This window comes from Colossoma macropomum, unplaced genomic scaffold (assembly GCF_904425465.1).
Source record: "Colossoma macropomum unplaced genomic scaffold, Colossoma_macropomum, whole genome shotgun sequence".
In the NCBI taxonomy this organism is placed as follows: domain Eukaryota; kingdom Metazoa; phylum Chordata; class Actinopteri; order Characiformes; family Serrasalmidae; genus Colossoma; species Colossoma macropomum.
Window position 1 is genome coordinate 40,382,620 of NW_023494802.1, and position 27,830 is coordinate 40,410,449.

The window sequence follows — 27,830 nt, forward strand, 5'->3', positions numbered from 1 at the left end:
TAAGGACATCTGAACCATTTCACACCAAACCGCTCTGAATGGCTCTGTTTACATCTCAAACACTGAATTATGCAGAAATTTTGCAAATGGGTGGAATTCCCCTTGAAGGCTCCCGCAGCTCTAATCACCTTTACAACACAATCACTCCCTTTTGTTCCCTGTGCAGTAGTCCACTAAGTAGGGAGCTGGAGCTGGAGCTGGATTTGGGACGCAGCCCTGGATTTGCGAGCTCTTTTTTGGTGGAGCAGGACCCACCCACCGCTGGAGAGGCTCCTCGGTGAAAAGTTGAGTGTAGTCTGATAAGCAGGAGCCATTATCCGCCGCGGGGAGGACGGAAGGCTTCACCTGCAGCAGCAGCCTGCGCTCGGGGACGCTCACCAATCCTAACCCGCCCAAACCTCCCTTTTTCCCTCTGATGTTGTAGCTGCACCGCTGCCGCGGCCGCAGGATGAAGGCCTGCCCGGAGAGAGCGCTGCTCCTGCAAGGGCTCCAGGAGGAGGAGGACGGCGCCTTCGAGGGGCTGAAGCAGGAGGAGGAAGTGGAGGACGAAAACGGGCCCTTCGTGGTGGTGAAGCTGGAGGAGGAGCAGGCGGCCTGCAGCGCTCGGTGCAGCGGCTCCAGCAGCGCCAGCAGCGCCAGCAGCGCCAGCAGCGCCAGCAGCGCCGCCGCGGAGGCCAAGATGGAGCTGGAGCTCAGCCTGTTCGCTCCGGTCGAGTCCGACGAGGAGGAGCAGCAGCGGCTCCAGCAGCGCTCCTTGACCGACTCAGAGTGCGACTCGGCCGGCGCGCCCGCGTGGAGGAACCGCGGGGCCCGCGAGCGAGCAGGTAGCGTTAGCTCACAAGGCTAAAGGGCTGCGCGCGTGTTGTGTTTACGGGGCTGTTAGTTAGTTAGCCTAGCCCGTGCACGCGCGCTGTAGCTTCGTTTTGCTTTTTAATTCTTTTGCATTGAGACAGTTTAACGCAGATGCGTTTAACACGCTGGTGTTCATTTTACACGCGTGTCCTGTTTACACTGTAATGCTCTGCATCTTACATGCATGTTTATCAGCGTACTGGGCCCAGAGCTGGTCGACGTGCAGTACTTTATCTCTTTATGTATTTATTTACGTTCCTTTTTTCTTCTATGGGCACGTTTTACGGTGTGGCAGGCTCGTGTGCACGTTTTACATGCATATTTTGTTTGGATTTTGGTAGCATGCATATTATACACACGCTTATTTGTGCACCAGGACTGGGTGGGTCGAGGTTCATAACTTTATATTTTTATACATATAGAATATTTCCTCTTTTTTGCATGGGCAATTTTATGTTGTGCTGTGTTAATATGCATGTTTTACATGCATGCTTTGTTTGCAGTGTATTGCAGTGCATTTAACATGCTTGTTTATGTGTGTACTGGGCCCAGCTGGGACAGTGTTTAATGAATTTGTGTGTTTTTTATATATTATTCCTGTTTTGCATGGGTAGATTTAACATTGTAGTGTGCCAGTATACATTTTTGTACATGCATGTTTTATTTAGAGTGTAATGCTACACATTTTACACACTTTACATGCATGTTGTTTTGGGCTCACGGCCCCCCTGAGGCCACGTGATGTACTTTTTATGTTTTTTAGCTATTTTTCCTCTTTTTGCATGAGCAAATTTTGTTTTGTGCTGTGTTAATATGCATGTTTTACATGCATGCTTTTTTTTGCAGTGTAGTGATGTTCATTTTACATGCATGTTTGTATGTGCGCTGGGCCCAGCTGGGACAGTGTTTTAATGATTTTGTATTTTTTTTAAAATATATTTTATCCCTTTTTTGCATGGGCACGTATAACATTGTGGTGTGCTAGTATACATTTTTGTACATGCCTGTTTTATTTACAGTGTAATGCTACACATTTTACACACTTTACATGCATATTTGTAGGTGCACAGGGCCCACCTGGGTCGACATCTAGCACTTTTTATTTATTTATTTTTTTAATATGCATTTTTTTTTATCTTTTTGTTAATCTTTGTGTTGATATGCATGTTTTGCATGCATGCTTTATTTACAGTATAATGCAATGCATTTTTATATGTGGGCCAATGTGAAGTGCTTTATTTTTAAATATAGAATTTTCCATTTTTGCATGGATACATTTTACAATGTAACATGCTAGTGTGCATGTTTTACATACGTGCTTTGACAGTGTAGCGGTCAGTGCATTTATCTGCTTGTTTGTAAGTGCATTGGGTTCTGTCTTTTTCTTTTTTGCATGGGCAAATTACGTTATAATAATACAGTACTGTGCCTGCCTCCGTGTTTTTGGCATAGGTTAGTATTACTAGCAGTAACTGTCACCTCTTATGATAATAGGCATGTTAATGTTAGCCAAATGAGGTGTGTGTGTGTGTGTGTGTGTGTGTGTGTGTTTTTTGTTCATTGCCTGGTTCTCTGTCAGGTGTTAATGTTACAGGCTTGGCACTTTGGCCTGTTTTATTTGCATGACCAAATTGTTAGGGGCATTATTATTGATGCACCATTATGGGAAAGCTGGGCCAGTGCTACAGTTAGTTTTAGTACAGGGTGGATTTGGGTATTGGAGTTCATTCGTTTTTTAGTTAATGCTTTCCAATTGAATTTAGCAAATTAAAGTAATTGCTTTGTCGTCCAGTGTCAGCAGCCTGTAAGTCTCATGTTGACTAACACAATGTGCCTTTGTACCTAAACCACCCCACATATCTGCCAATGCCAGTGCATAAACATTAATTAAAACAAAGAAACTGGGCATACTTTGTCCTTGTAGAGGGCTACAAATACACTAAATGGAATGTAATGTAGACATTTTAGCTCAGTGTCTCATAAACATATAAATGTGTAATAGTTTTGAATTGGTTTATTTAATGGTGCTGATCACTTATGGCAGTAATTATCTGCCAGTATGGATGTGACTGATATCATCGCGCATCCCCAGGCGTTACTATCGCCTTCAGAATAATATGCGTCTTTATACATGCATGTTTTATTGACGTGTAAAGTAAGATGTGAGCACTGTTGTGCACCAACATTGCGTTCAGCTCAGTTCGGTCTGGAAATTGTTGTTGGCCATTGATCCGCTGCAGAGGCCTAGCAACCCACAGGCTCTAAAAACCAATAGGATACATCCATTATGTACACAACTGATACAATCATGCAGTCAGAGCGGGATTAAAGGGGACGTGCAGTCGTGATAAACGCTGCATCAAAGCACATTGTGCAATTTGGAGGATTAGTTAGGTAAAAAAAAAAAAATCGCCCCCACTCGAGGTTTAGTCAGTCAGTCCAGCCTTTTCTGTATCGCGAGTTATCAGTTTGGGGCTGATCTCAGCGGAAAAAGCTGGATGGGATTTTAGAGGGTAAAAAATAATGAATGTGGTCCAGTTCTGTAAGAAATCTAATGTGAAATAGCCGTGTTTCCATGAAACTCACTTTTACCGCTTAAGTGCTTTTACATTTGACATTTCCTGCAAAATTACTTCCTTTTTTTTTGCTTTATTGGTTTAAAATCATAGTTTGTTTCACTCTGTAGTTTAACATGTCGCAACTTTTCTGCTTTTGACTTCCCTGATTTTCCCTCTAATCCACTGATCAGCTGCTCACAGTCCTGAATTTTTAGCTGACATTTAATTGCCGTACAGATTAGGGGTGTAACAGTCCTGAAACCGAGACTGAAACCGTGATCCAAACATCTTCCGAAACTTCCAGAACCCCAGTCTGCTGCCAGTGCATTCATCGTGTTATTTTATTTTATTTTATTTGTTTTGGACTCGTCTTAAGAAAATTGCAGTTTTTTTAAAAAATGTATTTCTGTTTACGTAGCTACTTTATGCAGAGGTAATATACCATGTCTTTTAATGTTCTTCTCTTAAGGTTTATTTTAGCAGTAAACTGATAATACCGATATTTGTATAATGTGAAAATGCAACACAAACAGAACCGCTTTCGCTTTCGTCTCGTGATTTCGGTCTAACACGTGTTCCGTGTTGCATTGGTGCAAAACTGGCTAGCTGCACAACGAAAAAGATCATTAACTCGTTAATGGCAGTCATTTGTATTAGGGATGTAACGATTCATCAGATCCATGTTTTGGTTTTGGTGTTTTTTGGGCCACGGTTCCGTTCATACCTCATTTGTTGGGAGGGAATAAGAAATTGGAAATTTTATTAAGTAACAATTTGGAACACTAAACAGAAGAACTCTATACAGCTTACACAAACTTTAGAGTAATTTCTTGATTTGCGTGTGTTTGTTATTAATTGTGAAATGAGAAATGAGTTCTGTTACGTTATTAATGTAGTGAGAGCTCAACAGGCTGCACTGGGGATGGTGGTGGTATCGGGGTTCTGTGGAAACAAGGCTGTGGAGGTTTGTGTCACGGTTTTGGTCAAGGTTTCGTTCTCGGTTTCAGCTTCGTTGCATCGAAGTAGCTTCTGGGTAATGTGATGATGGCTGTGTGGCTCCAGCACCATAGACTACTTTTTAGATCTAGAGCTTCAAATAAAAATCACTTCAGGATGAAATACCAGGTCAGTTTAGGTGAGTTTTAGTGTCTGAAAAGATGACATCATCCACCAATTTCCATGTTGCTAACTGCAGGCATAAATCATTATTATTATTGCCTTTGCCTCAAAGTTATGTATCGTAATGGACAAAAGTACTGAGAAAATTCAGCTTCTGAGTGTCCTCTGCTTCTATTTATAGCTGTGTGATGTTCTTCATTCTGGATAGTTAGATAACAATCCCTGATCTGCTCCTTTAATGTTGGTAAAACTGTTATGAGGGGTTTATGTGGTGTGAAGGCCTGTAACCAGTTTTTGTGCCTAACACTAACCAGGCATACCTTCAACAGTGGGATTAAAAGTGTTAAATCTAAGATCATCAAAATCATCTGAATAAAAAGTGAAACAGAGGCTGTGTGGTGCAGTCGGTATTGTGCTAAAGTGGCGTAATGCTAGATCAGGGTATTCGTTTTCATGCAGTGGGTTCAGGTCCCATTGATTTTTGGCATGGAATGACACTGCAGCAGTTATTCATAACCCACATATCCTGGTTTTATCTCCATACAGGTATTGATAAAAGTTAAACGTTGTGATAATTTCTAAGTATATTATAGAGTAATAATATTTCAGTGATATTAGAGTTAATGAAGTCACGCTTCTTCACTGCTGCTACTCTAAACTGAAAAAAAAGAAACGTTACTGCTGATTTTATGGAACGTTTTGTGCAGTTTTCCTTTTTCATAACTAAACTTCACTTATAAAAACACTTACTGATGATGTTCCACTGCTGTGGGGCTGTTTAAAGAGGCGTTATGGCCCAAAACCACCATTTTAATAAGTTTTGTTGTTTGGGCAGCATCAGTTTGACAGAATTCATTATTGAAATTGTTTGAATTTATCAGTTTCCTCACTACAGTACCCAGCATGCATTGTGCAAATGCACCGTCGGCAACCCTTGTGGTGCCAAACAATCCTAAGGCTAATAACTACAACCAGGCTAGCGTTAGCGTGAGCCTTACCTCACTCTTCAAATAAAATCATAAAGAAAACAGCAGTTCTGTCTTTATTTAGCACAAAATGGACGCCAAACGAGAGTTTTATCCTTTTCAGTCAGAGAAAAGAAGCCAAGCTATGCTAATGTGTTTATGTAGCCAACAACCTTGCTAACTTTAGCTTTTAGCTTGTTGTCGTTCTCATCTGAGGAGTGATTTCTGTCGTTTGAGTGCTTTATTCCCATTGTGAGGATGATTTGAGGACAGTAAGATATGTGACTTCCTAGCTTTAGCGTTAGCTAACTAGCTTTCTGCGTTCAACAGCCACTGAAGACTCAAAACAGCCCATCCACAAAAATACCCCACCCAAAAGCAGTAGTAGGTTTTTAACCTCCTTGGGACCACCGGTGGTTCCAAAACGCACTTCGTCATATTCTTTATAACGTTCATATTTCATAAGCTACATTCAGAAGCTGGGGGTCGTATGAGAGCTGTAACTGTCTCTGTCCAGTCAAATAGATGGGTAATGTAATTTTAAACCCTTATAATAAAAGAAGCTGAACTTTTCTACTGAAAGTCAACCCATTTTTCCACAAACCTGGGCTATAAACTATAAACAGATGGCGTCTCTTCAGTGATCTGCTCTGTAAACATTATTTTATAGAATAATACAAAGAGCGTCTAAGATTTTTGGCTATCAGCAGTAAATTGTAAGCATATAGCAATATGTTTATGATCATAAAACACATTCTCTATTAATTTGAGGAGCTTTTACAGAAAATAAATAAATAAAATAGTGTTATTTCATGCAGTTACTGAATAATTTGCCTTGGTCATGTAAATTCAGATGGACAAACCAAAATATACCCACGAGCATAAGAGGTTAAAAGTGTCTCCTGCAGTATAAATCATCAGAAGGGAGAAGTTTCCGGAATCTCACGCTGTAGGACTGCGAGGGACAGATGCAGTGATGGTTAAACTGTTCTTTCTGGCTGCACTGTCCCTTTAATGTAATAGCACGTATAGATATGGTGCCTGTTGTTGAGACTTTATGCTGTTATTGAAAATGAGTGTACAGCACTGATACGGTGTATAACTGCTTTTCCTGACTGTGTCATTTTCTTTCCCAGGCCAGACAGAGGCAGCAGAATTCCCTCAGAAGCGCCCTCGAGGACGGCCGAGGAGACAGAAGAAGGCTGTGGGGAGGCGGGGAAGGCCGAGGAAAGTGGCAGCCGGCGGTGAAAGCAGGGTATGATGAGGCTTCATATTGCACATGAGAACCAGGTGATGGGTCAGCCACCTTGGCGGTTTAGATGCAGTTTTTCCACTTCATGTTCAATTAAAGCTGCACTAAGTAAGATGAGTTTTGGTTAACACTGAAAGAAGCAGCATTACTGAATGAGGAGAATAAAAAACAGTCTTAAATATGGTTTGTGCTGCTGCGAGTTGCCCTGTCAAGCCTAAAATAATCATTTTTTGAAACTTGAGTTGTCGGGGAAGTTTTTCACACCATGTCGTACATCTTTACTTATCAGCATCACACACACAGGCTCAAAGCAAAGGTCCGGCTCGATGTTTAGGTCTCAAATGATCTCAAAATTAACATTTATACTGATGAAGGTAGGGCTCCGAAGCACAACTCACATTAAAATGTTCTTCCACATGTTGTGTGCAATTACACATTTCCACCAGAGAGGTCTCCAAATCCCCAAAACTTACATAGTGCAGTTTTAAAGTAGGGCTGAGTGAAGAACTGGCCCTGGATCAATGCTTAACTCTCGAGAATCTTTATGAGCTTATGAATTACGCTGGTTTATGAATGTGTCTGTGATTTTTATAACTGCTTTTAAGGGTGTTGTTATGTTTGTATTAGTACACGTAATAAGGATGTCATGGTACACTTGCTTTCTTAACCAAGTTTCACTTGCAAATGAATTAGAAATCTCAAGGTGACTTTCCTGGTTAAATTAAACATAAACTAAATGAAATTAAAACAGAGAGTACGTGGTTTCTCTAAAGCTTGGTAAATGTGCGGCACAGGCTGAATTTGACTGAATTTCTACATAGTGTTGGTGTCACACAAGTTGCTGGATGTAATGGAGCTCATTAAAACATTGACTTAATTCATAAAAATGAAGTGTTTTATTGTGAAAACCTCTGCTGAGTAAGTTACGTGGGGGAAGTGGTGATGATCCTGCCCTTTTTGGCTGTGTCATAATTGTACCTCACATGTTAATGATTATTCTTGTGCCAAAGTGCACCACGTATAACGAACCTGCCCAGAGAACGCCTTAATTTGGCACAACTGGGCGCATTTTCGTTACTTCAAAAGCACAGATCGGTTTTCCAAGAAGGAAGAACGCCTGATCTGAGTAATAGGCCATCAGACCCTGTCTTTAAAAGACGAAGGCATCCAAAACGATATTTTCGGCTTCAGGAGCTCCAGCCCTGTGTGCAGTTTGAAAGGTAAAGCCAGTTCAATCCACTTGGACATTTTTCTTCTTAGGTTAGAACAGCCCACAGACCCTTAGTTCAGTGTCCTCACTGTGTTAGACTGCACTTCACTAGCAGCAGGTAGACTAGCTGAGTGTGATTCATTAATAGAGACAGTCACCTGGTTGAGATGTTTTGACTGTTTACCCCTGTAGCCTCACTCTGGGATCTTCTGCTGTTGTAGATGGAAGTGATTCTGGAAGCGGATGAGGAAGAGGAGCCTCGTGAACATGCACCTCCGCAAAAACGCGCCAGGTCAATGTGCTGGGACTTTTCTCCAGCCAAGGTCTCTCACTCTGGAGTCTGGGAACATTTCGAGTATTTCATAAACCCAGACGGGGAGGTCGAGGACGACGGTTTCCCCACATGTAAAATATGCCAGCAAAAGGTGGCGTGTAAACGAGGGAACACGTCGAACATGCTGAGACACCTGCAGGATTACCATACAGCTGCCTATTACAAAGCCAAGGTGGGCTGAGTTTCTTTTCCCCTCACTTGCACTTCGTTTAGACACTAATTTGCATTAATGCAGTTGGGATGCACTGATATGGGAATTCTGCCTGATTACTAACTAATGTACCACTAATTTTTTAGTTTTGAGGGTAAAACGTTAGAGTTGTTGATCCATAGTGGTGGTATCAACCACAAAGCTGAGAGGGACTTTTCTTTTGTAGCTTCTTCAAATTCGTTCAAATTTTCCATTCAAAATGGTTTAGCAGCCACACTTTAGAGCAGGCGTGTCAAACTGGGGATCTTCCGGGCCAAAGTGCTGCCAAGATCAGCGTCTACCCTCATCTAACGCGCTGAATCCAGTTCACGAAGGCCTTGCTAATTAGCTGATGAGCTAAATCAGGTGTTTTTAATGAGGCAGTGTGCTGAAGTCTGCACTGTTTCGGCCCACAAGGACTGGAGCCTGACACGTGTGCTTTAGGGTCTCTGAAGAAGCCCCCTTTGTTTTTGAAGCAGTGGAAGTAAAGGAACGGCCGGTCTTTTTGGGTTAGTTAGCCTAACATGGACACCAGAATGGTGAGACCAGGCCGAGAAGCTACCTCACATGGTCACTTGCGATAGATGGTGTTACAGTCTTGTGGCTTCGTCCACGCAGCAAACCGTGTACCAGCTGGCGCTGATAGCATGAATGACTGTAATACTTTCCAAATTTCAGCAGAGGCTGACGGTCAGAGGGGCGGGTGCAGTTACATCCCGGCATCTATGTAACAGTGTAGCACCATTTAAGGTGGAACAAAAAATTTGCACAGAAAGCTGCCAAATAATAAGCCAACTTTAGCTTTGTAGAAATTCGGACATGACCCAACTTTTAAAACCACTTTTGCCTGTTTTTTAAAACTTGGCCTAGGTTTATGTACAGTACTATGCAAAAGGTGTAGGAACCTCAGAAAATTTGACTTAAAGTTGTTGATCTGGACAGTGAGCATTTATTTGGTCAGAAGTCTCCGTTATTAGAATAAACAAAAATACCATTAATACAGTGACTATTGATTTTATACATCGCTCTGTGTTCAGTTAACGGTTTCCAAACCTTTCTACGTGGCAGCTGAGTATTAGTTTTATGCAGTTCTTGGTTTGGCCAGTTAGTGCTTCATTATATGAAATCGTTATATGTATTATTCTTTGTTTAATTGGATATATTCTAATGATATATGGTGTTTTACAGCACAAACACACACATTGTTAAGACAAATGGTTTTAAACAATGTGCTTAGGTGCCCAAGACTTCTGTACAGCACTGTATGTGTTGTTCAGTTCAGTTTTTTCTGTTTGGCACAGTAAAAATGTACAAAAATAAACCTTTAATCTAAAAATAAACTGTCAATCTAAAAATAGATTTGGCTGTGCTTTTTAAGGGTTTGTGTGTATTTTGTATGTAGTTATATCTATTTTTAGATTAAAAACAACAAAAAGCAACAAATTATAGCACTGATATGTGATAGTGTGTGTGTGTGTGTGTGTGTGTGTGTGTTTCAGTGTAATCACAACAAGATCAGGCTCTTTTGTTCTTGGTCATGAATGGGTTAAGCACCATATTAAATATCAGCAACTAAAGTGCTGGTATCGTCTTTCACTCAGTCTCGTTTATCGTCTTTCAGAAAGTGGACGCCGTGTGGACCGAGTGGGATTCTTCCGACTCGGACAGAGAGATGAAGATGGAAGAAGACGTGGAGGACATGGAGAAGCAGTGGCACAGCGAGGAGGAGAAATACGACATTGACGCTGATGACGACGACGTCGATTACACTGACAGGAGATACCCCAGATCCACCCGACAGAAGAGGCAGGTCAGGTCGGCTGTGTGGCAGTACTTCGTATATAACAACGACGACGATGCCAACAAGGAGAGAGTCGCCAGCTGTAGGATCTGTGGCTGGAAAGTGTCTCCGGGATCTTCCTGCAACACCAGCAACATGCGCTACCATCTCCAGGCCCACCATCAGATCGTGTGTCCGGTGACAAAGGTAGAAATATATACATTTTACAGAAATGCAGTGAAGCGGTTCTCAGTGTCTGTGCATGTTGTCGGCTCCAAAGAAGGAAAAGAAGCCACATCCTACATTTCTCTTATATAATTACATATTTTTTTTTCCTCCAGGTCTTCATTTGCGTTTGTGTGGGTTTGTATACCAAAAACAGTCATTGTGTTTTTGCTATTGTTTTACTATGAACACCGTCCAACATCTCTTTTGTCCCTTTGTCAGAAAAATGATCTCTATCAAAAATAAATTCGAAACTGGCTGCAGCATAGTTTCCATATATGGACTGACTAACTGACTAAAGAGTGAAGGGTATGTTTTATTAAAGAAAAAATGTGTGTGTGTGTGTGTTGTGTGTGTGTGTGTGTGTGTATATATGTATGTGTGTATATATATACATATATATACATATGTGTGTGTGTGTGTGTGTGTGTGTACGTACGTATGTGTTTTAATATACAAAAGAAGTTGTCTTCTATAATGTTAATAACATTTTCAGAACCTATCATTCTCTCTTCAGTCCTTATAGTCCTTATATGGAAACTCAGCTGCAGCCTGATGTCAAGAAAACTTGAATCATTTACATATATCCAGTTAAGCTCCGCCCACTCACACTGACGTTATAAGGAGTGTTGCAGTCTGGACCGCTTCCTGAATGAGGTTCAGGGCAGGACATCCAGTAAGAACAGAGCTTATTAGAGCAGCTTACATACAGCAGCCTTAAAGGCACAGTAACAAAAAAATGAAAAAAAAACTTTGCTACTAAAACCACACAAACGTCATAAGTGGACCTCAGGAGGAAAAAGTAAAATACAAGAAAATGTAGTATATGGGAGTAACAGGAGTTTGTCCGAGTAATTTAAATCTATTTAATTATACATCATGAAATTTTCATGATATAAAGAGAAGGTTGTGTGTTTTAAATGGGTGAAAATGGAAGAAAAATACAGAGGGTTTTTAACAGTGTAACCCATAATAGATTTTTCAGATGTTTCTTAACCTCTCTCTCTCTCTCTCTCTCTCTCTCTCTCTCTCTCTCCTCCCTCCCTCCCTCCCTCCCTCCCTCAGCCTGGGATCCCTACCAGCATTGATATTCCTCTGGCTGAAGGAGAAGAACAGTTAAAACTTTTTCCACCAAAAAACCCTCGAAAGTCTGGGGTGTGGAAGCTTTTTGGGTTTGTCTTGAACACGGAGGGAATCGTGGAGGAGAACGGTTTCCCCATCTGCAGACTGTGCCATCAAGTAGTGGCGTCTAAAGATGGCAATACATCAAATATGCACAGCCATCTGCAGCGGCATCATCAGACAGTTTATGCAGAACTGAAGGTAAAAACTGCCGTCATCTGTTAAGTGTGCCAGCTGAGTTTAAAGAGCCGTGTGTATTTTTTTATTGTGTGTGTGTGTGTGTGTGTGTGTGTGTGTGTGTGTGTGTGTGTGTGTGTGTGTGTATTTTATTTAATGGAATGAAAATTATTTACAATACTTACAACCATATTTAGATTGAGGTTTGATAAGTTCAGCAGTGCCATAGTTCAAGAATGCTATCAAAAACTATGAATAAAATGATTTAATCAAAAATTTCAGGTCTTGTGCTGCACAGGATCCAATTAAACCTGAGTAGTTCTTTGTAATAATACGTGCAGTTTCTTAGTGTTGTTTAAGCACCAGTATCCGTGCTATATTTAGAAAAGTGTATTGTGTTGTTATTTTTCACAATAATTATAAATGTTGTCATATTGGCCACCTCCAATCCCAGTGACCCTTAGTCTTAGGCCTAATCCCATTTCTAATCCCTATTTTTACCTCTGCCCCTTGTTTTCGAGTGTCACCTTGTGCCTTGGAGTTACTGAGGTAGTGGATCAAATCTCCCCTCTGAAATGAGACCCTCAAATAAAAAGAGCATCACTTCATTAACAGCTACTAGCGCTGCTCTGACCCTGTCAGTCTGCAGTGACAGCAGAGGAGTGTAAAGTTCAGCTCCTCACTGCTGGGCTTTAGTTACATTTAGGGAATTATATGCCTTCGAAGAGGGGGGCAATTATTTATTATCACCCACCTCTAATTCCACTGATATGAAGCTGAAGTCAGATTTTCTCCAGCTTCTCGTTCGATTTCTTTCATTCCACCTTAAATGGAGCAGTAGTTTTGATGCCTGAGTCACCAGAATGTAACTGCTGCATCATTTAAGGTGGAACTCCCATTGCCATTTGCCAGCGAGCTACTGAGACATCAGCATAATACTAGTGGATTTTTATGCTTTTTATAAAGAAAAGGACCATTATAAGTTGAAACGCCAGTAAACTAAGACAGTATCGTAATTTTTTTCACAGTGAAAATTCTCCCTTTTGTGGGTTTCTTTGGTCTCTTGTCCTCCATCTTGCCAGTTTTTCTTATCATAACTCTCTGGAGTCTCTGAACAGCCTCCGTTTGGAGGGTCATGTAGCCCTCACACTTCGCCCCTCCCCTCTATCTCGACAAAAGTCAGGACCCCCTACCCCTAGACGTGAACGTGCAAAACGGAGCGGTAGGGCTCAGCGGTAGGGGCGAGGGGTGAAGTGGGACTGGGCCTAACTGATAAAACAATATCGCCACTAGTTTTACATGTTAACCTTTTAGAGAAGGAGGCCCCAATCAGAACAACCTGACTTTCCTTTCTACCCTTTAATCATTCTAGCATATAATTGGCTCCGCGAGACCAGAGCACAGATTATCGGAGCCAGCAGAGATTCATCCACCTGTTAAACATCGCAATTCCCCCGTGTGGAAATATTTTGGATTCGTCAAAAACGCAGAGGGCATGGTGAAGGAGGACGGCTTCGCCCTCTGCAGATTGTGCCTTCGGAAAGTGGCGGCGAAGGACGGAACCACTTCCAACATGTTAAACCACCTGCGGCGCCATCATCAGGCGGAGTACGAGGAGGTGAAGGTAGAATGTTTTCTGACTGTTTTGGGTGATGGACAGTGCAGTCATATGCAGAGGTTCGAACCCAAACAGTTTTGTTGACTTTCTAAGTAAAAAGAAGTTCCTCTACAGCACGTGTGTGTCAGGCTTCAGTCCTCGCAGGACAAAACACTGCAGACTTCAGCTCCCTGCCTCATTGAACACACCTGATTCAGCTCATAAGATGATTAGCAAGGCCTTCATGAACTGAATTGAGTGTTAGCTGAGGGTAAACGCTGATCTCCGCAGCACTTTGCCACAGTTTGACATACCTGCTCTACTGGGAACACACTTAAATGTGGCATTGCTGCTCATTTTAGAGCACAACTTCTGTTTTTTCGCATATAGGAAAAAATAAAGCATTAAAAAATGTGACGAACGTTGGCACAGACCACATTTTATGTCTTATTTCCCCACGATATGTTAAATTTGGCAAATATGCAGTAGTTGTGTATTAAAATGTGCAGAAGTGTGTTCTCTTTAAAGGATGTGTTCACTTAGAAAATCAACAGATTTGACCAAAGGTGTCCAGACCTTCGCATACGACTGTGTACACTCCTCACTAGAGCAGGGATATTATAGTTTTAAAAAATCATTAATTTTTATTTAGTTTTATATTTTGATTTTTGGTTTCAGTTTAGCTTGTTAATCTTAAAATGCACTAATAGTTTTGGTTCTTATTTTCTGAAAAGTAATAATTTTAGTTTAGGTTTTGTGATGAAGGTTGTGATAAGGGAATGGAATTAGTACTGTAAACTGAGCTTAAAGACCAAACACCTCTTCTAAAATGTTATTGAATACTGAAAAAATACAAGTTTTTGTCCCAGTAATTCTATTTAGTTTTCATTTTGCAGTGAACATATTTTTTATAGTTTATATATTTATATATATAGTTTTCATGTTTTCTTTTACAGTTAATGAGTGTGTTTTTCTCTGTTAGTTTTCATTTTTAATAATAGTTTTAGTTAACTATAATAACCCCTACACTAGAGGTGGGCAGTATGACAGTATTTATTGTTGCTGTGATGCATCACATTACGTCATTATAACATTGTCAGCTCTTGAACACTGACTAGCTGCATGTTTCATCACAAAGCACCATTAGTCCTGTTTAATGAGATTTAGTGCGACACACTGGATTAACATCATTGTACTCACAGTTTTGGTAGTTTTAGTGAAAGCAGGCGAAGCAGAAACACATTTAGTGAAGCTTCTTCATAAATGCATATTTTACTTAAACTCCATCAGGAAGAGCACAGCGATGTAGTAGGGCTGGGCGATAAAACGTTAACGATAATTATCGTGATAACTTTCCTCGATAGAAATATAAATGTTCGATACAATAGACCATTCTCACACTTCTACGTTTAGCGACAGTGATGGGATAAGAGGCGTAACAGTACTGACCTACAGTGAACTCACCTCTTTCTGTACATCCTAACAAGCTTTAACAGCGTTAAATCCCACCTGCTCCACACAACTAAAGCGCTGTTACAGCGCTCAGTCATATTTTAGTATTGGTGCATTCCCAATTAATGAAAGTGAAAGAATGAAGTGAGTTCATGCATATGCAGCACTGACTTCAATCACTGTCACTAATGGCACGTTGTCTGTTTACACTTTAGCTTGCAACCGATGCTTTGCCTTTGGCAAGTGCAGATGACGGAAGCGACTTGCCAGAGCTGTTTCCACCCACCAGACTACCGCTGTCACCGGTGTGGGACTACTTCGGCTACCCCAAAAACGCAGACGGAGTGATCGAGGAGAACGAGCACCCCAAATGTAAAGCCTGCAGACGGTCCATAATTTCCAGACAAGGAATTTTATCCAACATGTTAAGACACTTAAAATTCCACCACAATTCTTTATTTGCTGAGTTGAAGCTTAAAACCGGTGCTCCCAGACAGTACAAGGAGAGGGTCCGCCCCCCTCCCATCCAGGCAACGCCTGAAGAGCTTCATCCGCCCAAAATTGCTCTCAAGTCAGCAGTTTGGAAATATTTTGGATACCTCAAAAATTCAGACGGGGTTGTCGTGCCTGACGGCTTCCCAGTCTGCAAACTGTGCCTCCGGAAAGTTAGTACCCAGCGGGGCAGTACGACAAATATGATGGTCCATCTGCAGAATTATCACCAAACTGAGTTTGCGGAAATGAAGGTAAATCTGCTCTTATCTTTACGTGATACTGCCTGTTTTTTTTTCTGCTATATGTAGATTCTTGGCTAGTTACAGGCACTCCATAATCTGATCAAAATCTGATTATTTAAATGGTCATGTGAACAGCATACTCTGATTTCTTAGATCAGAGGAAGGTCTAAAAATCTGATTTAAGAAATTTTAATTACTGAGCTAAAATCCAGCTCTCTTTATCAGATTTCTTAGTGCATGTAAACTCTTACTCTGATTTCTTTCGGATTTCTCCGTCTGAGCATGTGTGAAAACAGACGGCGGTACTGGAAATAAGCGAGCAGCGTTGCCACGAGACGCAGCAAAACACTTTTGGAGCGACGCTGAAACCAAATACATTCTTGATGAAATGAAGGATTTAAATATTCTTCATCTTCTAGATGATGTTTGTTCATATTTTCAGGTGATGTGTCTTTTAAGGAAGCTACTACATGAAGTTTGAGTTTTACGTTACGTTTATGTCACGTATTCTTCTGTGAGTTTATTGGCTGGTTGTAAAGCAGAAATCTGATTACCGTCTGGCTCATGTAGACCCAGAGTTTGCTATTATCTGATTACCCAAGTGCATGTAAACATGTTGATCGGATTACTGACAAAATCTGATTTTCTGCAGCTGTCGGATTATTAAGTGCATGTAAACACACTCAGTGATGTGGAATGTGATCAACAATCAATGAGTTTGTTTATATGCACTTGATAATCCGATAACTGCAGAAAATCAGATTTTGTCAGTAATCCGATCAACACATTTACACGCACTTGTGTAATCAGATATTGGGGAAACAGAGTAATCGGATTTCTGCTTTACAACCAGCTAATAAGCTCACAGACGAAGACGCGACGTAAATGTAATGTAAAACTCAAACTTTATGTAGTAGCTTTTTTTAAACACTGAGTCACTTTACCTGACAATCTGAACAAACATCGTCTAGAAGATGAAGAATATTTAAATCCTTCATTTCGTCAAGCATGTATTTGGTTTCGGCGTCGCTCCAAAAGTGTTTCGCTGCGTCTCGCGGTGACGCTGCTCGCTTATTTCCGGTACCGCTGTCTGTTTTTGCACATGCTCAGACTGAGAAATCAGAAAGAAATCAGAGTAAGAGTCACATGCACTGAGAAATCTGATTACTGAGCTGAAATCCAGCTCTCTATCAGATTTTTTAATCAGATTTCTAGACCTTACTCAGATCTAAGAAATCAGAGCTGTTCACATGACCGTTTGAATAATCGGATAACTGTAAAAATCCTGATTATGATCGGATTATTGAGCGCATGTAAACACACTCACTGTTTGTTTGCCCAGTGAGTGATAAGTTGCTTGTTTTTTCCAAAGCTGTCCGGCGACGAAAATGAAACTGGTGATGACGGCGAAATTCCAGGACAAGCAGAAAATACAGACGAGCATTCCAAACTTTTCCCGCCAAGAGATCTTCTTGAACCTGTTTGGGAACATTTTGGGTACCAAAAAGATGCGGATGGAGCTGTCCAGGTGGACGGCCATCCTTTATGTAAAATCTGTGGAAGCAAAGTGTCCTGCGAAGGAGAAAACACTCAGTTCTTATACAGGCATCTTTGGAAGAAACACAAATCGGTCTACTACGAAGTCAAGGTAGGTGTTCACACGTCCACGCGTGGTACTCGCTGTGAATACTGAGCAGATGGCTGAGCTCTTGCTTGCGTTAATTTGCTGAAGTGTCTGAATGTGTTACTGTCACAGGTGGCCACAAATTCTTTGAGAGAGGAGGATGGACTCTCGCCTCCAGCTCTTTATCCACCAACGCAAAGGGTGAAGTCTGTGGTCTGGGAATATTTCGGTTACTTGAAAGATGCAAACGGGACAGTTGTGTGCGACGGCTTCCCCATCTGCAAGATTTGTCAGTTGAATGTTGCTGCCAAAGGTGGGAATACGACCAACCTCTTCAAACATCTCCAGGATCATCATAAGGCCGTCTATGAGGAAATCAGGGTAAATTCCCCATCTGTGTTTATTTGGTAACTATATTTGGACTTGATAGTTGCTTGAAATCAGATTTTTTATTTATTTATTTTTTTTTCTTTCCCTGTTCCCCCCAGCCGGGTTTCTCAGATGAAGTAGTTGCAGGTGCTGGTACATCTTCAACATCTTCAGAACTCTCTGCACCCAATGCTCAAATTAACTCTAAACTGTGGGATTATTTTGAGAACCCCAAGAACGCTGAGGGAACCTCAGTAGAGGAGGGTCCTCCAATCTGTAAGATCTGTGACCAAACTCTGGAGTCCAGTGGCGACACCACATCAAACATGATGAAACACCTTCAGGAAAATCATGAAATGGTGTATGCAGAGGTTCAGGTAACCGAGTTTGTCTGAATTCTTTCACTTTTTTCCGTTTAGTATCGTCTCAGTTGTTGTGTAGAGTGTCAGGCATTGTAGTGAATTAGTAGAGTGCGGAAGTTTACGGAAGCCCGGAGAGGCATTTAGGGTTATAATTGTCTGGATTGTTATCTCAAGATAACGAGTTAATTTTCTTGTGATCTCAAGATAAAGTTGTTATCCTGAGATAAAAAACATTTGTGATCTCAGTAACTTTTATCGTAAGATAATGAGTTAATTATCTTGTGTTTTCAAGATAACAATTATCTTGAGATAACAAGATAATTATCTTGTGATCTCAGTTATCTTGAGCTGAGTCAACTATTTTTTTTTGTTCTCAAGATTTGTTCTCAAGTTGTTATCCTGAGACAACCGTCTTGTGATCTCAGTTGTTTTCTTGAGATAATGAGCTAACTATCTTGTGATCTCAAGATAAAGTTATCGTAAGATAACTGTCTTGTGATCTCAGTTATCACAATTATTAATTTGTGAGTAACGTTGCCGGTGGCGACGGGTAGCAGTGTTGGATTATTGTGTTTTTTTTTTTTTTAATGGCTAACACATTTATTACTATTGATCTGTTTTTATTTTTTTTTGTGTTTCATGTTTTCTTTTATCATTTTTTTTTAATTAATAAACATAAGTGATGGGCTTCAGCATCACACAGACTTTGTTGTTGTTGTTGTTGTTGTTGTTGTTGTTGTTGTGAATAACTGTTCTTCTTCTTGTCTTCGTTAGGCTGCAATTGTTCCTCCAAGGGCCGACGATGGACTCGAGGCTCCAGACCTTCACCCGCCAACTCAAAACCTCTTATCTCGCGTCTGGGAATATTTTGGCTTCCTGAAAGACACGGCGGGATCCGTTGTTTTTGATGGCTACCCTATCTGCAGAATGTGTCAACAAAGAGTGGAGGCCAAAGGAGGAGACACAACAAACATGTTTTTACACTTAAAGGCTCACCATTTGCAAATTTACAAAGAGATCAAGGTAACCTTAATCTCATTTCTCTTCTATCCGGTTCCGGTTTAACAATCCAGGCGTCTCCCTCAAGCACAGTAATCCCGACATAGCATTTCTCTGAACGATGTCTTTAAAGAAAGAACATTAAAAATAGTATCTAACATGTCTGAAATGTTTTCACTCCAGCCAGCAACTGAAAAGAAGATCTACAAGGCCTCCGAACTTTCTCCGCCAAACGGCGAAATCGACTCCAGACTGTGGGATCATTTTGGATATCCCAAAAACGCAGATGGTGTTATTGAAGATGACGGAGCGCCGGTGTGCAAACTGTGCCTTCAGAAACTTAATACAGCTTCCAAGAGTGCGACTATCTCCTCCAACATGATGAGACACCTTCGGAAAAAACACGAATTGGTGTACAATGAAGTCCAGGTGAGTTACACTCGAACCTGCCGGTGCTGTGTTTCATACATGTCTTTATTTCTTTTATTTATTTCTTGGTTTATTTGGTGCGTCACAGCTTGTTGTAGACGTGCCGTACAACCACAATAATGCCGTTTAATAAAAAAATAGAAAGCTCTAAATCATGATGTTTTACTGCTGTAGGAGGCGCTCACTGCCTTGCGAGCGGAGGGAGGTAACGACTCTGCAGAGCTTCATCCACCAACACAGAATGTCACGTCTCCAGTCTGGGAGTATTTTGGATACCTGAAAGATGCGGAAGGTTTAGTCGTGTCCGACGGCTTCCCCATCTGCAAAATGTGCCAAAAGAAAGTGGCGTCCAAAGGAGGAAACACGACCAACATGTTCAAGCATCTCAAAGATTATCATAGGACCATCTATGATGAGATTAGAGTAAGTAGTCATGTCGATTTTTAACGTAAGTTGTCTTACGTTGTTTAATTAAGGTTTTTTTTGTTTGGTATTTTAGTATTTCGGACATTTTACGACTTATTAATGTCATTCGTGATAAAGTCTTAGATTTATACTCAACGTTGTGCTGATAAAGATAATGATGACAATAGATCATTCACTCACATCCTTAGAAAACACCAAGTTTTGACTTCTTTTTGAATTCTCTTTCAACATACAATCATCAGATTCATCCCCTCGGGGGAGGGGTCCGTAGCGCAACCCACGTGCAATTACACATTTCCACCATTTAAAAATGTTTAAAAATGTTAAAAAGGAGATACAAGGATGTGGTAGAGATTAAATTAGGTTCAGTCATTTTTAAATTAACAAATTTTTGTCACAGTCCGCAGTTACAAACGAGACCCTTGAGGATACTTACACCGCTGCTGACCTCCATCCGCCGAGCGGTCAACATGACTCGACCTTGTGGGAGCATTTTGGATACCGGAAAGATGCAGAGGGAATCCTCCAAGAGGACGGAGCTCCTTATTGTAAAATTTGCCTTCGGAAATTAATTTCCAAAGGCGAGACCACAAGAAATATGCGTCAACACCTCAAGGAGAACCACAGCAGCGTCTACACAGAACCAGAGGTGAAGTCACGATGATGTGTTTTTCAGAAAGTTGGACAGTAAAAATGATTCATGGTGAAATATCTGCATTCGTAAGCAGGCTGTCCGTAGGGGAGTTAAGGATTGTCCAGATGTTGACATGGTTTATAACGTTTCTTTCAGGAGGTGGTCAGCTCGTTCACCTGGGAGGCGGACATGGATTCCTCAAACCTCTGTCCTCCAACACACAAGGTGAAATCAGCCGTCTGGAAATTCTTCGGGTATCCGAAAGACGCAGAAGGGTCAGTGGTGTGTAACGGCTTCCCCATCTGCAAACTGTGTCAGAAGAAAGTGTCGGCTAAGGGAGGGAATACCACCAACATGTTCTCACATCTCAGAGACTATCATCGGCCCACGTACGATGAAATCAAGGTGAGTTGTCTTTTTGTTTTTAATTGATTTAAACGCTTTTTTAACATGTTTTGTTAACGTCATCTTTATGTTCTTGTTCTGGTGATAATATTGCTTTTTTCCCCACATAATGAACGCAGTTGGCCATACATGCATCTGTTATTTAAGCCGACAGCAGATCTATTCAAGGATTGGTTCAGTATTTTTGTCAGACCCCATTTTTTGGATCAAAGTAGAATTCTTGATCCATTTTCAAATTCCAGGTGTTTAGTAGTTCTTGGTCCTTAAAATAAACAACATTTCTTTGCAAATTGAAATAGTTTGCAGTGGTTTTATTGAAACATGGCGTTTTTCTCTGAATAGATGAGAAGATGTAAAACTCAAGCTTGGTGTTTCATCTTTGCTTTAGAATACAAGCAATAATTTGTGTCACATGTTATAAAATTAAACAGTATGTTTATATACAAAGCACTTTTCATACCATTAGCAGCGTAGAGTGCTTTCCAGACAGGTGATAATGTTTTCAGTACTAGACAAGACAGTAAGTGCATTTACACTTAATCTGATAACTGCAGAAAATCAGATTTCGTAAACGCGTTGATTGTCTTACTGACATGCACGTGAGTAGTCAGATAATGGGAAACTCCAGGTCTACAGTAATCGGATTTCTGCTTTACAACCAGCCAATAAACTCTCAGAAGAAAATATGACGTAAACGTAACGTAAAACTCAAACTTCATGTTGCGGCTTTTTACTTTTAAATATTTTCTTTATCTGAAAATATAAACGTACATCATCTAGAAGATGAATTCTTAATTTCTTCAAGCGTGTTTTGGTTTTCGCCCTCAAAGTGTTTTGCTGCGTCTTGCAGCGACGCTGCTCGCTTATTTCTGGTACCGTAGTCTGTTTTCGCACATGCTCAGACTGAGAAATCCGAAAGAAATCAGAGTAAGAGTTTACATGCACTGAGAAATCTGATTACTGAGCTAAAATCCAGCCTCTTTATCAGATTTCTAGACCTTACTCCGTCCTAAGAAATCAGTGTGTGCTGTTTCTCAAAAATGTGCTTTGAGCTTGACTGTCTAATAAAAAAGGTGTAATTGAGTTCCACAGTTTAGAAGTAGAATAACTGGGTCCGCGTTTTCTGTATTTTATTGAGGGTATTTGCAGAGGGTCAGTATCTGCAGATCACATATGGAAACATATGACACATGCTGTGAGGGTCACAGGTGCTTTAAGGTCATTTAGAGCCTTAAAAACAAGAAGTAGAAATCTTGAAAGACACAGGCAGGCAGTGCAGTTCTTCCTTTGCAGTTTGACCATCAACAAGCTTAAAAAATACAAAAGTCTATATTGGTTGTTCCCGTCTCCACTCGTCTCAGGCTGTGGTCATTCCTGCGAGGGCCGAAACTGACCTTGAACCACTGGAACTTCACCTGCCAACAGCTGACGCGATGTCCCCAGTCTGGAAATATTTCGGATACCCGAAAAACTCAGATGGCACCATTTTGTGTGATGGCTTCCCAATCTGCAGGATTTGTCAAAAGAAGGTTTTGGCCAAAGGAGACAACACGACAAACATGCTGATACATCTGAGAGCGTATCATTTGGACATTTACAAAGAAGTCAAGGTGAAGTTAATCAGGTTCCTCTTTGTGTTCAGATACGGTTTGTCTTGTTTCCACAAAGTAAAGCCACGTAGTTAAAATTACTGTTGTGTATTGATCTGCGTGCAGAGATATTGATCTATTTGTTTATCCGTTTTAGTCCGCAGTAGCAAAAAAGGTTGTCTACAGACCCTTCGAGCTCTTTCCTCCGAACAGTCAGAACGACATAAAGCTGTGGGATCACTTTGGATATCCCAAAAACGCAGATGGAGTCCTTCAGGACGACGGAGCGCCGATCTGTAAAATCTGCCTTCGAAAGCTGATGAAAGCCTCCGGGGACGGGACCCCAACGACCAACATGCTGAGGCACCTGCGGAAGAAACACCAGTCTGTGTTTGATGAAGTCCAGGTGGGTGTTGAAATCAGGTGGGCGGGGCTGAGTGGGAATAATTCACGGCTGAATCTGTGGCTTCCAAACTACTTAAATTAATGTGTCATCTGACTAAAGACAAACGTAAACCGAGACTGTATAATCTGGAAAAATGTATGTAGAACTCAGGAGACTGACAACGGACTCACTGGACTTCATTCATTCATGTGTTTATGGAGTCTTAAATCTGCCCTATTTTAGTCTTTATTTCTTTTTTATTTTATGGTGTTCAGGTTTTTGAAGTGGTGTTATTGGTGTATTTACTGCCCATTTGAGTACAGTTTTAACAAGCCCTCATCCATTTGGCCTCACCATTTTCCCTGTGGGGATCCATCATAAGGTTCCTTTATCAGTTCAGTTCAGACAGCAAACTACTACAGCAAGTTAAGTGCTACACAGCTAGCAATGACAAAAAATAAAGGTAATGTACCAACGTTTATAGCTGGACAAGTCAGTTATTCAAAAAATGTATGTTTAACCTTCAGAACCCTGGGATTTTGGTGGGAATTTAGTGGTATTTTGGGTCAATTACAAGTAATTATAAAGTATTTACATGGGACTTGTGTTGTTATTGTCAGGAGACCCTGGGCTACTCAGATATGCCTGTATTTGACAAGTAAATGCAACAGAAACCAAAAATAATCTGAAATTTAGCTAATTTTTTAATCAAAAATTTACCTAGCATCTGCGAAATTGTGTAAATGTTTTGTAGAGGTTTTGAAAACAGTTGTCACCTCAGTTACCTCTAAAATTGTTTGTCTGGGGTGTCTGTGAAATGAAAAGCGCAAGAATTTGCGTGGTGATTTATTCTATTGGTCGTTATTGAGTAAAAATAAATAATTAGCATAAGGCGGCCAGGTTTTTATTGATTTAAGTCAGAGTTGACAAGGGCAAAAAAAAAGGTATTTAAATGGGACCTTAGGTTGTTGGCTCGTGTAATGATGTTGCTATGACGTCTATCTCTTCAGGAGGCGATCACCGCGTTGAGAACCGAGTGGGGCATTGAACCCCCAGAACTTCATCCCCCAACACAAAACGTTACCTCTCCTGTCTGGGAATATTTCGGATACTTAAAAGATGCCGAGGGCTCGGTGGTTTGTGACGATTATCCCATCTGCAAACTGTGCCAACAGAAGGTGGCTTCGAAAGGCAGATGTACAACGAACATGTTTAAACACCTCAAAGATTACCACCGAGTCACCTACGACGAGATACGGGTCAGTATGCCTGTTAAATATGGACATTGTGTTCGTATTCTGTGTTTCTGGATGTTCGGTGAGAGTAAAACCAACATCTCCCTCTTAGTCTGCAGTTACAAATGAGACGTTCGAGGACGTTTGCATGCCTACCGACCTCCATCCACCAAACGGTCCGTATAACCCGAAATTATGGGAGTATTTTGGATATCGGAAAACTGAAGAGGGGATCGTTGAGGAAGACGGCGCTCCGATCTGTAAACTTTGCTTCCGGAAGTTGATCTCCAAGGGCGAAACCACGGCAAACATGATGCAGCACCTTAAGGAGAACCATAACGCTGTATACGCTGAAGTTCAGGTGAACTTGGTAGTTCTACAGTTACAGACTGAAGTCAGTGTTAGCCCCCTTTCACCCTGTTCTTCATTGGTCAGGACCCCCATGGACCCTCACAGAGCAGGTACTATTTGGGTGGTGGATCATTCTCAGCACTGCAGTAACACTGAAGTGGTGGTGGTGTGTGACCACTGATGACCAGGATGACCGACACAAACTGTGCAGCAGCAGATGAGCTATCGTCTCTGACTTCACATCTACAAGGTGGACTGACGAGGTAGGAGTGTCTAATAGAGTGGACAGTGAGTGGACACAGTGTTTAAAAACTCCAGCAGCACTGCTGTGTCTGATCCACTCGCATCAGCGCAACACACACCACTGTGTGTCAGTGTGACTGTTGAGAATGGGCCACCACCCAGATAATGCCTGCTGACCACTGAACAGGATGAGAGGGGGCAAACAAAGTATGCAGATATTTACTGAAGTCATATGAGGCAGAGAATCATATGAACTGAATGAAGCTGAGTAACTCAACCATGTTTTGTTTGTTTGTTTGTTTGTTTATTTATTTATTTATTTATTTATGTATGTTTTTAATTGGTTTAGAGGGAAGTCAACCCATTCACAATCAGTGGTGCCACTCAACTCCCAGATCTGCACCCACCAGAGCACAGAGTGAGATCAGCAGTGTGGAAATACTTTGGCTACCTGAGAGACACGGAGGGTCCAGCAGACTGCGCCGGATACCCCATCTGCAAAATCTGCCTTTCGAAAGTGTCGAACAAAGGAAAAGTCACAGCGAATATGACTGCGCATCTCAAGGATCATCATAGAGATTTCTATGATGAGCTCAAGGTACTTCTAAAAAATAATTTATGCATATTTATATATTTATTTTATTTTTTTTTAAACTAACTTATCAATCATCATTTAATCATTTAATCATTTAATCATTTGTTAATTTTTTTTAGATACCAGAAAAGAAGGAAAAGGTGGTCAGTGCTGAAGAACTCCCAGAACTTTTCCCACCAAACAAGCAGCCGCTTCCTCCAATATGGGAATATTTTGGACTTAGCAAGAATATCGATGGGGTTGTTGAAGACAACGGATCCCCAATCTGTAAAATATGTGCCAGAAAGGTGTCGAGCCAAGATCCGAGGAGAATGATACGACACCTGCAGTTCTGCCATTTCTCTGCCTATGAAGAATTCAAGGTAAACTTGTTTTCAGACTGTTGTGTGTTTTAGTGGGGTTGTCAGAGTTAACGTTAGCATATAAATCAGTAACACCGCAAATCTTTTATCTGGTTTGGCACTTTGAACGATCCAAAGCAGTGCAGGCTGAAGCCCAGCTGCAGCGCCCTGTATTTCGTTATGATAAAATCTAGTGAAAAATGTTATTGAATTACTGAATTTTGATGAAGCTTATATTGTTATTATGTAGCTGTAACAAAATGCACTGTTTTTGAAATAGAAAAAGAAATTGCTTTAGGGTCAAACTTGGGCAAATAGGACAGTCTGATTATGATTGACAGCACGAAATAACGTGATTAATCACAATAAACTACACGCATAATTAGTGTTGCACCGATACCGATGCTGTATCAGTATCGATGCCGATACTGGCACTTAAACACAGTATCGGTATCGGTGATGGGGATACCGATATATGACTGATACCAAAAAATAATTTCTAAGTTGTTAAATATGGTTCTTATTACTAACTATATAATAATAATAATACAGTAAAAAAAGTTTTCTTAAGCATTTGATAAATGTAATCTAACAAGTAAATGCCATCTAGCCCAGCTGGGCTAAATAAAATTATTTAAAAAATGTAACTGTGTAGATATCAGGACTTGTATATGAGTTGGGTTAGATAGTGCTAGTATCGGTACTCGATATCGGCCAATACTAAAGGATCAGGTATCGGAAGGGAAAATGTGGTATCAGTGCGTCTCTACAAATAATGTGGTTAATCATAATTAACTACACAAAACAGTGTTATTAACCACAAACTAACACAATTTACCATGATAACCTACAAAAACTGATGCAGTTGATTCGTCTGACGTTCCTAATTTCTAAACTTTATTAGGTACTTAATGCACTTTATCCTCATCAGTGCTTGTTTTTTGCAGCCCTGTGGGTTTAAAATGTCTGACTCGTTTGTTTTCCATTCAATCCAGAAGGCAAACAGGAAATCAAAGCTGGGCCTACAAGGAGGAAGCGAACCTGCAGAACTTTGCCCTCCATCGAAGCAAGTTAGATCCTTTGTTTGGGAATATTTCGGATACCCGAAGAACCCAGATGGAACGGTGAATGTGGACGGACGCCCAGTCTGCAAGACGTGTTTCCGGAAGGTTTCCAGCCAAGGAGGAAACACCACAAACATGCTCAAACACCTGGAGGACAAGCACGGATTCAGTCAGTAGGGAAACGGACCGAGTGGGCAAGTCGTGCGAAACTTATTCCGAGGAAACCTGCATGTAAAGAACCGCAAGTTAAGCTCGTTTTGTTTTTGTTTGTCTGTTTTTAACGTGTGGACACCAAGAAGAATTCAGCGTGTTCGTGTGTCACTGCCTGTTTCCGGTCTAGAGGATTACAAGGCCTGGTCTACGTCAAGAAGAGACTTGCTGCTATAAAAAAAAGGATGAGCGGTTGTTAAATTTTTTTTTATTATTATTAATTTTTGTTCCTTTTTTGTGCAAAAAAGTATAAGAAGGTGACTTGGGACTCAAATCTACATATATGCACATGCATATGCTCCTGTGCTGGACTTTAAATCACTTTATTACCTCACAACATCCCCATCAAAGAAAAGAGCACCTACTCTGTGGTGCTTCTGAAGGGGTGCCATTGATATGAGGTGGAACCACGAGTGACTGTCTGGACGTAGTTTAGTCAGCGCCCGGTACACGACTTAGGGGGCAGCCTTATGATGAATTATTAATCTTTAAAAACATTTATAAACACAGTTTTAAGAATACAAAGTGCTGTTCTTGGGGAAAAAAAAACAGTTCTTAAAGATTTTCTTGGTCTAAAAACGGTCTGGCGTTCGGCAAGGCAAGCTTTTGAAAGCATAACGTCTATGCTTGTGGCTGAGATGAGATTAAGAGAATATTTTTTAGAATATTATTTCTAAGAGAATATTTAAGAACTTGGAGGATTGCAGTAAAACATTGTTCTCAACGTCTTTGAGAAAGTTTTTAAGATCCATTGCAGGTTATATTTTGCTTGCATTTTGTTTTTTTTTTATTTGTTGTAAGTTTGTATTTGTTTGTGTTTGTTTGTTTTTGTTGTTTTTTTTTCACCATGGTTAATCCGGCCCCTGGTCTTTTAGGCACATTCTGCTCTACCCTTGCAGTGAAAATCACACAACTACAGATTTAGGTATTAAGTATCTGTTAGTTATTACTGACTAATAGACGTGTAGATGTTGGTAAAAAAAAAAAAAAAAATCCTAG

General features: G+C 40.8%; 1 protein-coding gene across 2 annotated transcripts; it reads left to right on the top strand.

Moving 5' to 3' along the window:
• Positions 1–250: 250 nt before the first annotated feature.
• On the top strand, positions 251–27,520 carry LOC118823089. 2 transcript variants are annotated; one of them, XM_036592478.1, is made up of 22 exons: positions 251–824; positions 6,631–6,749; positions 8,178–8,462; positions 10,102–10,467; positions 11,551–11,808; positions 13,157–13,408; positions 15,049–15,579; positions 16,943–17,218; positions 17,327–17,575; positions 17,683–17,940; positions 18,700–18,948; positions 19,108–19,353; positions 19,528–19,776; positions 20,180–20,428; positions 20,570–20,818; positions 22,180–22,428; positions 22,565–22,813; positions 23,803–24,051; positions 24,140–24,388; positions 24,971–25,219; positions 25,336–25,578; positions 26,553–27,520. In XM_036592478.1, the coding sequence occupies exons 1-22, from the start codon at positions 449–451 to the stop codon at positions 26,796–26,798; spliced, it is 5,946 nt and encodes a 1,981-aa protein (XP_036448371.1). In that variant the 5' UTR covers positions 251–448; the 3' UTR covers positions 26,799–27,520. The 2 variants fall into 2 exon arrangements, with proteins under 2 accessions (XP_036448371.1, XP_036448372.1); XM_036592479.1 differs by having other exon boundaries at positions 13,157–13,402.
• Positions 27,521–27,830: the final 310 nt, after the last annotated feature.

Coding starts and splice junctions, on each gene's coding strand:
- LOC118823089 (XM_036592478.1), top strand. CDS start 449: ATGAAGGCCTGCCCGGAGAGAGCGCTGCTCCTGCAAGGGCTCCAGGAG. Junction 18,949..19,107: donor AAATTTACAAAGAGATCAAG/GTAACCTTAATC, acceptor TTTTCACTCCAG/CCAGCAACTGAAAAGAAGAT. Junction 22,814..23,802: donor CTGTGTTTGATGAAGTCCAG/GTGGGTGTTGAA, acceptor CTATCTCTTCAG/GAGGCGATCACCGCGTTGAG.